This window comes from Hyla sarda, chromosome 4, assembly GCF_029499605.1.
Source record: "Hyla sarda isolate aHylSar1 chromosome 4, aHylSar1.hap1, whole genome shotgun sequence".
NCBI classification, from domain to species: Eukaryota; Metazoa; Chordata; class Amphibia; order Anura; family Hylidae; genus Hyla; species Hyla sarda.
The window spans coordinates 371,460,482-371,472,970 of record NC_079192.1 but is presented as its reverse complement, the minus strand read 5'-3'; the positions used below and the strand labels follow the sequence as shown (position 1 = coordinate 371,472,970).

General features: G+C 34.3%; 1 protein-coding gene and 1 long non-coding RNA gene across 8 annotated transcripts in view; one reads left to right on the top strand and one right to left on the bottom strand.

Moving 5' to 3' along the window:
• The window catches only part of LOC130267277 (protocadherin alpha-C2-like), a 374,990-nt gene that overhangs the window by 269,191 nt on the left and 93,310 nt on the right, over positions 1 to 12,489 (bottom strand). The window contains exon 1 of one of the 6 annotated variants that reach the window (XM_056516749.1): positions 8,098 to 10,603. The exons of 4 other annotated variants lie outside the window; for them this stretch is intronic. In XM_056516749.1, coding sequence (XP_056372724.1) covers positions 8,098 to 10,458 — 2,361 coding nt within the window. In that variant the 5' untranslated portion in view covers positions 10,459 to 10,603. Of the gene's footprint in view, positions 1 to 916; positions 3,417 to 8,097; positions 10,604 to 12,489 lie in introns of those variants that run through there. One more of the 6 variants, XM_056516747.1, reaches the window with a different exon arrangement.
• LOC130267279 (uncharacterized) overlaps positions 1 to 12,489 on the top strand; it is a 56,856-nt gene that overhangs the window by 24,615 nt on the left and 19,752 nt on the right. The window lies entirely within an intron of this gene.

Sequence of the window (12,489 nt, the reverse complement as noted above, 5' to 3'; positions counted from 1 at the left end):
AACATTCATGCACATGGTGATACCATGTATGTTTATTTATATTTGTTCTATTTTTAGTTCTTTTTTAAATTGGATCAGGGGGTGATTCAAACTTTTTTTAGGTAAGGGACTTCCCTATGAGCGCGCTTCATACAGCGGAAGCGGAACAAGGGCATACATTTCCATGTCCTGACTGTGTAATGACAAAAAGAAATCAACAGTATAGTCCAGTTTCAATCCAAGTTCATTATTGTTTACTATTGGTCATATAGGTAACACTGGGAAACTTGATTTAAAACATAGTAAAAAAAAGAAAAAAAATGGTAATTTACATGTTCATAAATCCTTCACTTAAATATGATAAATACATTTAGTTAGACCATTATTTATTAAACTTTTTATTTCAATTGCAAACAATGAATAATTCTGTGCCATAGCACAGCATTGACTGGTGTTATCGGAGCTCCATTACTAAAGGCTGCAAAGGCTGCATGCATAAAAGAGCAACCATCTTTGATGGTGGCATCTATGGGATTAATGCCGGATATCAGCCCTAATGGCTGATAGCAGCCTTGACCCAACCAGGATGAATCGTGCTCAGTCCCTGGGCGCACTTCATAAAGAAGTAGCGGAACAAAGACATTCATCTTCATCCGATGCCCTGAATGCGTAATGACGAAAAGAAATTACAGAATTCAGAGATATTCTTGCTGCCATAAATTACAGAGACAATAATGTCTAATTGATTGATCATTATCCATTTAGATAGAGACAATGAAACCATCACAGAATAATGCATTGAGTTTTAAAGTCCATACAGCAGTGTAAACAGAATCCTAGTTTGTTTGGTTTTTATTTTTAAGTATTACATATGAGTAACAATACAATATATCATACCCTAAAAAAATCCCTAAAAACATTTCGATATTAGCCTTACCTTATAGTTTAGCATAGCCCCTTGCGGATTGACTTGTTCTTCATTCCCTGGTGATTGAGAGTTATTTGGAGTGAAGACAATTAAGTCACTTTTAGGTCGGAATGAGTTGGAAGTCATTTTATACTGAGTGTGTTGGGAATACATCCAGCTCCCTCCAGTGTTGGAGCAGATTTTGTAATTTTCTTTCAGTTCATTGACCTCATCTCTATATTTTTGCCATCTTAAAACAGTAAACACTATTAGAGTAATAAGAAATATACTTGATATCACACAGATTGCAACAACCAAGTAAATATTTGCATCAGAAAACTCATCACCATTCCGCTTTGTCTCTTGTTTATCAAACTTTAGTTCTTCTCCAGACTCCACCACATAGATGACAATTTGCGTTTCTGTCGTCATGGCTGGTTCTCCATGATCATGAGCTACTACATGCAATCTAAACTCATCATTGTCTGAATCTGTAAATGATCGCTTTAAAGTAATTTCTCCAGTTTGATGTGCAATAGTAAATGGTGATTTCCCAAATCCAACAAGGTCCTTTAGCTTATAAAATGTCCAGGCATTGTATCCAGAATCCAGATCTACGGCCTTTACTTTAGTTATTAGGTGTCCGGCTTCTGCTGACTTTGAAGCTTTAATTGTTAGTTCAGAAAGAAGTGGAGTGAATGTAGGAGCATTGTCATTAATGTCTTCAATGAATATGTTTAGCGTAAGGTTAGAGCTGAGTGCTTGTAGACCAGCATCAGTGGCCTTTATGTGACACTGGAAATATGCAATCTGTTCATGGTCAAACGATACCAAAGCAAATACCTTTCCATTCTCTGGATTAATGGAAATATAAGAAGAAATAGGAACCCCATCAATTGTGCGCTCCTGAATTGAATAAGTAATAAAAGAATTCTGCCCAATATCTGGATCAAGGGCTGATACTGTATATATATGCAGCCCTGGTGGGTTGTTCTCCTTAATGAATATTGTGTCTACTTGCTGGATGAATCTTGGAGCATTGTCATTGACATCACTAATATCTATCTTCAGAGTTTTTGAGGTAGACAGGGATGGAAAACCTTCATCTCGTGCAGTAATTGTAACTTCATATTCATCTTTTACCTCTCGATCCAAAGGTCCATTCACAGTCAGAGAAAAATCACTCATAAAAGCTGGATTTACTTTAAATGGTGAAGGCTCAGAAATTAGGCAGTGGACTTTTCCATTTGATCCAGAATCTTTATCATGAACACTGATGATGGCAACCGTTGTCCCCTGAGGAGAATTTTCAGGAACAGGAACTGATAATGATGTCACTGTCATCTCAGGAGGGTTGTCATTGACATCCACAATACTCACTAGAACTTTACAATGTCCAACATGCTGATAATCTCCATGATCAATAGCTTCAATCTGAATTTCATACAGTTTAACAGTTTCAAAATCCAATTTTCCTTTTACTCTTATTTCTCCTGTGTATTTGTCTAAGATAAATGCTTCTTGCGCCTCCCTAGATACCATTTTGCTAAATTTATATAGTACTTCCCCATTTCTCCCTTCATCCAGGTCAGTGGCATTTAGCTTGAACACTAATGTTCCTTCTATAGCATTTTCATTGACACTGCATTGGTAAAATGGCTGATCAAACAATGGAGCATTATCATTAAAATCCTCCACATTAACAATAATATGTGTGGTGCCACTCAGTCTTGGTTTGCCTCCATCATATGCTATAAGGGAGAGATTGTGAACAGACTGCTTCTCTCTGTCTAAATTCTTTTTTAGCACAAGCTCTAAAGACTTGATTTGATTTATATATTTCTGGAAATCCAATGCAAAATATTCACTTGAACTGAGCTCATAGTTTGTTATAGAATTTGTTCCAAGGTCTGGATCAGTTGCTACATTCAATGGGAAACGAGATCCTGCATGTTTCAGTTCTGATATAACAAGATTATTGACACTAGAGGAAAATACTGGACTATTGTCATTTATATCCTCTATTTCTACATCTACACGATACATCTGCACAGGCTTATCTACAATGACCTGCAGAGGAATAATACAGAAGGGTGTATCTGGACATAATGACTCTCTGTCTATTGTCTCTTTAACAAACAGGATTCCATTCTGCAGATTAACCTGGAAATATTCCTTCTCATCTCTAGAGACAATATGTAACATTCTGGAATTAATCTCACCTATATCCAGTCCAAGATCCTGAGCAATTCTCCCAACAAAGGTGCCATGCTTGGATTCCTCCGGGATGATATAATGCAGCTGACTCAGAATCATATCCCATGATATTTGTAACAAAAAGAAATGGACCAACCTGTTTCTTGCTTGATAATCCTGTCTCTGATTAAGCATTTCTTAAAATCAGTAAAGACAAAGGTGACGGTTTGTCCAGATATAAAGGCACTAATGCTGATGGAAGAGTGAAGAAATTGGAAAATAAAAATCTATCATGGCCGGAATCTCTTGAACAAGAATTTCATTCAACGATGCAAAAATGCATTTCCTCTTTCACTGCTGCCATTAGTTGGTGAAGAGTGCCATCTAGTGCTCAATTTCCAGACTGCATGTTAGGTATGTATCTGTTTCTTTTTATTGTTTCATTTATGTAAATATTTTAAACATATATCTTACAATCCAGTTTTATTGAATAATATATTGAATTAGATATGATTAGGACAATGTTGTTTGTAAATAATACCTAGAATAAACCATTCTTGATGATCACCTACTATTATGTTTTAAAGAATTAATAGTTGTTTTATGTATAATATATTAATTCGGAAAGCAATCATTATTAGTTAAAAGTAATACTGCTTGTGACTGGGTCAGTTAACTTCATCAACTTTCTTAAACAACGAGCATTTCCAATTAGGTTCATTTGAAGTGGTCGACAAAAGTTTCTTACACATTTTATTACAATTATTTTTTATAGTCAGAAAAAGTATGTTAAAATTGAAAATAGGCTAACTATTTAAAAATAAGCTCAAATTTGATAGAAAATCACTAAGATGGTCTATATAATGATATTAATAGTTACAAAGTAACATAGTATGTAAGGTTAAACATTTTTTTTTAGGTTTAATCTAAAACCCTACAGTGTTGATCCAGAGGAAGGAAAAAAAACCATCCATGAGGCCAAAGCCGATTGCCCCATGACCGAGGAAAAATTCCTTCATGACTCCAATAGTAATTAAAGAACGACAGTAGAAACATTTCACAAAATTGAAAGATAAATTCTTTGTTTTGATACTGAAACAGTGTAGATAGATAAATAGAAAACCGAAGAAAAACAGCATATCCCTTTTCCAAATTGCAAAAGTCTTTACAGTGGGTGTATGCACATTCTGGAGCTCTGGTCAGGAGTCCACACACTATTTAACAGCAAACAAGGATCTCTTCTCAGCTTGAGAAAGACCAGGTGGAGCTGGTTGAAAAGTTTCTTTTGTATGGACACTTTTTATGGGGAATAAACTTCACCATTTCTTTATCTATGGTGTGCTGTGGAGAAATCCTTGTTTGCTGTTAGACAAATAGATAGATAGATAGATAGATAGATAGGCAGGCATATACACACACACAAACAGATGGATAAAACTAAAATAAATGGCAAATGTAAGTAACCTATGTAACAGGCAACACACACACACAAACAATAGAAACATCTAGTTTTGCCAAAGTTAAATATGTCATTTTGAATCCTTCTTTTGAATATGATAAATAAATTTAGTTGTTACATTTTCTCATAACTAAGATCTATAACCCTCATAAAGGGAGTTTTGTTTTTGTTTGTTTACTTTACTTTCGCTCCATGGTTCCCTCTTTTAGGACTGGTGCCAAAAACTAGATTGCATATTCAATGCCTTACCAGTGCTTCATCAAGTGATAAATTGTGCCTTCTTGAGAAGTTAAGACCCTTTTAGTGTCAAGCAATCTCTAGTTAGCTCTAGTTATAGCAGATTGGTGCCATATTTTTAAAGGCCCAATTTAATGAGTTATCCAGGATTTGGGGAAAAAACCAAAAAACAAACATAGATGCTTTCTTTCAAAAACAGCACCGTACCTGTTTTCAGGTTGTGTGTGGTATTGCATTTGGCTTGGTTCTATTCAATTCAATGGAACTGAGCTACAATTCCACACAAAAATGGATGATAAGAGTGGTACTGGGCCTCATTTACTAAGAGTGTTGGGATTTTACTAGTGGGAAATCTTGTTTCAGACTTGCAGGATTTCACCTTATTTACTATGGGGATCACAGATTTACTAGTTGGGAAAATATTCTGACCAGTTTTTTCTAGGTGGAAACTTCGAGCCATTTATCCACCGGGTCTTCTGTCAATTCAATAGTAAATAGGTTGGGGTGTGAAACTACGCCCCTTTTGGGGCAGTCATGTCCCCTTTGCGACAGACCACACATCCTTTTCTGCTTTTTGCAGTGCAATGTTGGGTTTGTCAGATTTTCCTGGCGCACACTGGCGCAGACTGGCGCAGATATTTCGCAGACACTCTGTACCAAAATAACCAGACAAAAACTGGTCAGTTTCAGCTTAGTAAATGAGGCCCACTGTGTTGTTTTTTTTCTAAAATGATTATACCTAAATGATACTCTTGTATAGCAGAAATGGTTATCCATTCTAGGTATAAATGGCTTTAATATTCTTTTGACACAAAATATATGAACTTATAACATTAAAATCTCATATGCCTTTTGTACATATGCCAGGAAAAATACAAAAAAAATAATATGTAAAATATTTTATCTAGTTCCAGCAATGTCTAATTCCTGTTCGGTACATCATAAATCATAAAAATAATAAAAAATTTTACATGAAGCCATGGCAGTTGCTGATGATTAAATCATACTTAAAGGGGTATTCCTGGAATTTTTTTATCTGACTATGCTACAGGCGCTGTAAAGTTAGTGTAGTTAATGATATAGTGTCTGTACCTGTGTGTGATGGTTTTCTCACACTTCTTCTATGATTTTCACCCCACTATTTATTTTTACCAGCATACAAAATGACTGTTGTCTCGGACTTTTCCCAGCTTGCAATGCGGCCGAGATGACAGAGAGCCTTTCTGCTTCAATGGGTAGAGGGATCAATCTGCAACTAATGCAACAACTGTAGCACCCTGATTGAAAACCACAGGTCTTTTGTTTCAATGAGTGGTGTGGCTGATGTGTGAGAGGGAGGGAAATGGCATTGTGGGATTTGTAGTAAAAAAAAAAACATAAGTCAAACAGGAAATACAAGTTCACAAAAAGCTAGCCACAGTGTTATAGTAATCTCATGACAAAGCCATTTGGCCCCAAGACAAGCGCAGATCCTTCCTAAGCATGTCCATTGCTGTCTGCCAGGTATGGAGTAAAATCACCTTATGGGGGATAACCCCTTTAAAAATATGTATTATATAACCCCTTAAGAACACAGGATTTTTCCTTCTCATAATCATAACGCTTTAAATTTTCCACCTGCAAACCCATATGAGGGCTTGTTTTTCTGCACCACCAATTATACTTTGTAATGACATCAATTATTTCACCACAAAATCTATAGTGAAACAAAAAAAATATTTGTGGTGCGCAATTGAAAATAAAAATTCAATTTTGAAACAAAGTACATTAGAAAGATTTTTTATTTACCATGAGTGCAAAAGCAAAAAATAGTTTTAATGATAGTGCCCATTTAACATCATATTTTTTTATTGAGCTCTGTGAGAGAGAGCTCCATCTATGGTGAAACAAAAAAAATATTTGTGGTGCGGAATTGAAAAAATATGCCATTTTTAAACGAAGTTCACTAGAAAGATTTTTTATTTACCATGAGTGCAATAGCAAAAATTAGTTTTAATGAGAGTGCCCATTTAACATAATATGTTTGTTTTTTTATTGAGCTCTGTGAGATATTTGTATTTTGTGAATGAAGGGGCTTTTAAAATAAGTTTTTATTCCATTTTTTTCTGGGATGAGGTGATAAAAAATATTCTACATGTACATCACATATTTTAATTGTTCACACATTTGCACGCATGGTAGGTAAGTAGTTAAGTTTACATTTTTATACGTGTCTCAACCTCATTGATCAGATAAATATATATGATTATGCAGGAAGGGTTTAAGTAGTTACTGACATAAAAAAAAAACTTTTGACATGTCACAGACATGTCAAAAGTTTTGATCAGTTGTGGTCTTAGTGCTCCCCCCCCCCCCCCCCCACTGATCAAGAGAATGGTAGTATGCTTTACTTTCTAGCTCCCTAGAGATTCTGCTATGGCTATTTTCATCTAAAAAGATCAAGCTTATTTTGTTTATACATAAAATATCTAGATTATGTCACCATACATAAGATGTATTCTTTCTTTCCTGTCTGCTTATAGGGCAGGGGCGTCCTACAAAATTTTGAAATAGTCTAAAGCATGAGATAAGAATAAATTTTTACCATAATAAAACTGGCCTTCTGTAATATTGGAGCACTTAAAAGTTGCTTCTAATAATTTACCATAAAATGTTTGATGCTTTTAAAGACAACAATAATCCACACTTTCTATCCAATTTTATGTTTAGTTACTAGTACGTGTTTACTTAAACAGATATTTAAGGCACTCTAATTGTTCTCTGCTGTCATATTTGTGACACATTATTAGATGAATAATACAGGATCCATGCATTCAGCAAAGGGCTTGAGGAAAAGTCGTCATCAGGTACTTGCTTATTGAACCCTAGCACATAGTATATAAAACTCTTATCAGTATAGGTTGACTAAATTAAATGTTTATAAACATGTCTCTACATCCTAATAAAAGCATTCTAGAACATTGAAACACATATGACTATAAAGGCAATTTATAATAAAGGACTTTTTGCAAAGAAAAGGTCGGATCTGCTGGCTGGAGAGTAAAGCGAATTGGTGCCAACTACCCTGGCACACAGGAACTCAGAAGAGAGAGGTGAGATTAAACAACTTTTGACATGTATCAGCAACAGGTAAAAAGTTGCTTTAATGGCAATGACAAGTTAGGCTGTGATTAGAAGTTTAAACTTCCAGTTATACAGGCTTTTTCTTAGAATATTTTATACGTGTTTTGTTTTTTAACATAGGTGTGGGTATAAAAATTAATAAGATATATGATATCCTTAAATGAAGCCAGAACATATTTCACTTTATTCGCCTTACCTTATAGTTTATCATAGCTGCTTGTGTATTTACTTGCTCTTCATTCCCTGGTGATTGAGCGTTATTTGGAGTGAAGACGATTAAATCACTTTTAGGTCGGAATGAGTTGGAAGTTATTTTATACTGAGTGTGTTGGGAATACATCCAGCTCCCTCCAGTGTTGGAGCAGATTTTGTAATTTTCTTTCAGTTCATTGACCTCATCTCTATATTTTTGCCATCTTAAAACAGTAAATACTATTAGAGTAATGAGAAATAGACTTGATATCACGCAGATAGCAACAACCAAGTAAACATTTGCATCAGAAAACTTATCACCATTTCTCTTTGTCTCTTGGTTATCAAACTTTAGTTCTTCTCCAGACTCCACCACAGATATGATAATTTGTGTTTCTGCCGTCATGGCTGGTTCTCCATGATCATGAGCTACTACATGTAATCTAAACTCATCATTATCTGAATCTGTAAATGATCTCTTTAAAGCAATTTCTCCAGTTTGATGTGCAATGGTAAATGGCAATTTTCCAGATCCTCCAAGGTCCTTTAACTTATAAAACGTCCAGGCATTGTATCCAGAATCCATATCTACGGCCTTTACTTTAGTGATCAGGTGTCCGGGTTCTGCTGACTTTGAAGCTTTAATTGTTAGTTCGGAATGAAGTGGGGTGAATGTAGGAGCATTGTCATTAATGTCTTCAATGAATATGTTTAGCGTAAGGTTAGAGCTGAGTGCTTGTAGACCAGCATCAGTGGCCTTTATGTGACACTGGAAATATGCAATCTGTTCATGGTCAAATGATACCAAAGCAAATACCTTTCCATTCTCTGGATTAATGGAAATGTAAGAAGAAATAGGAACCCCATCAATTGTGCGCTTCTGAATTGAATAAGTAATAAAAGAATTCTGCCCAATATCTGGATCAAGGGCTGATACTGCATATATATGCAGCCCTGGTGGGTTGTTCTCCTTAATGAATATTGTGTCTACTTGCTGGATGAATCTTGGAGCATTGTCATTGACATCACTAATATCTATCTTCAGAGTTTTTGAGGTAGACAGGGATGGAAAACCTTCATCTCGTGCAGTAATTGTAACTTCATATTCATCTTTTACCTCTCGATCCAAAGGTCCATTCACAGTCAGAGAAAAATCACTCATAAAAGCTGGATTTACTTTAAATGGTGAAGGCTCAGAAATGTAGCAATTAACTTTTCCATTTGACCCAGAATCTTTATCATGAACACTGATGATGGCGACTGTTGTCCCCTGAGGAGAATTTTCTGGAACAGGAACTGACAATGATGTCACTGTCATCTCAGGAGGGTTGTCATTGACATCTACAACAGTAACTAGAACTTTACAATGTCCAATATGCTGAAGATCTCCATGATCAATAGCTTCAATCTGAATTTCATACATATTGACAGTTTCAAAATCCAATTTTCCTTTAACTCTTATTTCTCCTGTGTATTTGTCCAATGTAAATGCTTCTTGTGCCTTGCTAGAAACCATTTTGCTAAATTTATAAAGTATTTCCCCATTTCTTCCTTCATCTAGGTCAGTGGCATTTAGCTTGAACACTAATGTTCCTTCTATAGCATTTTCATTGACACTACATTGGTAAAATGGCTGATCAAACACAGGAGCATTATCATTAAAATCCTCCACATTAACAATAATATGTGTGGTTCCACTCAGTCTTGGTTTGCCTCCATCATATGCTATAAGGGAGAGATTGTGAACAGATTGCTTCTCTCTGTCTAAATTCTTTTTTAGCACAAGCTCTAAAGACTTGATTTGATTTATGTATTTCTGGAAATCCAATGCAAAATACTCACTTGCACTGAGCTCATAGTTTGTTATAGAATTTGTTCCAAGATCTGGATCAGTTGCTACATTCATTGGGAAACGAGATCCTGCATGTTTCATTTCTGATATAACAAGATTATTGACACTAGAGGGGAATACTGGACTATTATCATTTATATCTTCTATTTCAACATCTACACGATACATCTGCACAGGCTTATCTACAATAACCTGCAGAGGAATAATACAGAAGGGTGTATTTGCACATAGCATTTCTCTGTCTATTGTCTCTTTAACAAACAAGATTCCATTCTGCAGATTAACCTGGAAATATTTCTTCTCATCTCTAGTGACAATATGTAACATTCTATAATTAATCTCACCTATGTCCAGTCCAAGATCCTGAGCAATTCTCCCAACAAAGGTGCCATGCTTGGATTCCTCCGGGATGATATAATGCAGCTGACCCAGAATCATATCCCATGATATTTGTAACATAAAGAAATGGACCAACCTGTTCCTTGCTTGATAATCCTGTCTCTGATTGAACATTTCTTAAAAGCAGTAAAGACAAATTGATGACTTGTACAGATGTAAAGGCACTAATGCTGATGGAAGAACGAAGATATTGGAAAAAAAAACTATCATGGCCGGAATCCCTTGAGCAAGAATTTCTTTCAACAGAGCAGAAATGCATTTCCTCTGTCAATGTTGCTATTAGTTGGTGAGGAGTGCCATCTAGTGCTCAATGGCCAGGCTGCATGTCAGGTATTTACAGTTTAATCAGTAGTTTGTATGAACATTTTAAGTATATATTTCAGAATCCATTTTATTGAATAAAATATTAAATTAGAAATGTTTTGGACAATAATGTTTGTAAATACAACATACAATGAAGCATTCTGTTTCATCTTGTGATTTCTTTGTTTTTATTGTTTTCTTATAAGAGTTTAGAATTCATAATGATTAACTACTATGTTTAAAATAATCAATCACTATATTTTGTGTAATAGAGTAATGGTGAAAACAATCATTATTGGTTAAAAAAAATATACGGCTTATGACTAGGTCATTTAACGTCAGAAACTTTTCTAAACACCTACCCCAATAAGTTCATTTGCAATGGCCAAAAAAGTATTACACATTTAATTATACATTTTCTATAGTCAAACATTTTATAAAGTTAAAAGTTAAATTAAAAATTTAATTTAATATTAAAAATGCTCTATATCATTTTAACAAATTTTTCTTTACTACAAAAACAAGGGCCAATAAGAATTTAAATTGTAGTTAAATGAGAACAATGAGAAAGATTTACACAATTGAAAGACTCATTGTTTTTCAATTGCTTGTTGGTTAATTTTTTTGTTAATTGTTTGTCAAACAGTGGGATAAATAAATAAATAGATAGATATAGATAAATAGATATGTTAGTAACTTACAAAACAGCCAACAAAACACACACAAAGCAATCTATTGGTAATGCAAATAATACTAGATTATTTTTTTTAAATATACATTTAGTTATAATATTTTCTCATTACTAAGATCTATATGACTCATTAATGGAGTTATTTTAGCTCTTAATCTCCATCATACCCTTTTTTGGACTGGTGCCCAACATTAGATTGCATATTCAAAACATTGCCTTGCCAGTGCTTTATAAAGTAATGAAATAATGTTTTCTTGAGTAGTCATGCCCCTTTTAATGTCTGTTATAGCTGATTGGCAACATATTTATTAAGGCCATATTGAAGGAGTTATCCAGGATTTATAGAAAAAAAAACATAAAAGTTTTTCAGCACAATACCTGGAATTCCCTACGTAAATGGAGGATAAGAAAGGCACTGTTTTTAGTCTAATCCAGGATAACCCATTTGAGTATATTATAAATAATTATTAAATCCTCCTCTTTTGTAGCAGAAATTATGATATATTCAAAATATAAATGGCTTTGATATTCTTTGTCACAAAATATATGAACTTATATATTTTAACATTGAAATCTAATATGCCATGTGTATATAAATATGTTAGGAAACCTATCAAAATCTTTAGAAAAATACAAAAAATATTAAATGACAAAATTTTTTTATCTGTTCTGTGCATTATAAAAAGTAAGCACATTTCTTTTACAAGTTTTACTGTTTTATGATGCTCGCAGTTGGTGGTAATTAAATCATCCTTTAAAAATGTTATTATATAAGCTCAAATTAACCCCTTCCTGCAAATGGATGTACATGTACATCTAGCGCCCACTCCCACACTATGAAGCGCACTCAGCTTCAGTGGGTCTGTCAGTTGCTATGAGTTGGATAATGCCGGCCAGGTCAATGTCTGGCCTATGGCACAGCATTGAACAGTGTATGCACTCTAAGGTTTGCATGTAATAATCCCCTAAGGGGAGTAAAAAAAAAAAAGTGTAGAACATTTTTGTAAAAATGTTAATAAATGTGAATAAAAATTTGAATGACCCCCTTTTTCCCCATTTTTCTAATAAAATAGTGTAAACAAAAATAAGCAAATAATCTAATTAATTTGCATGGTTACTGATATTAATGTTAAAAAAAATTGTCCAGAAAT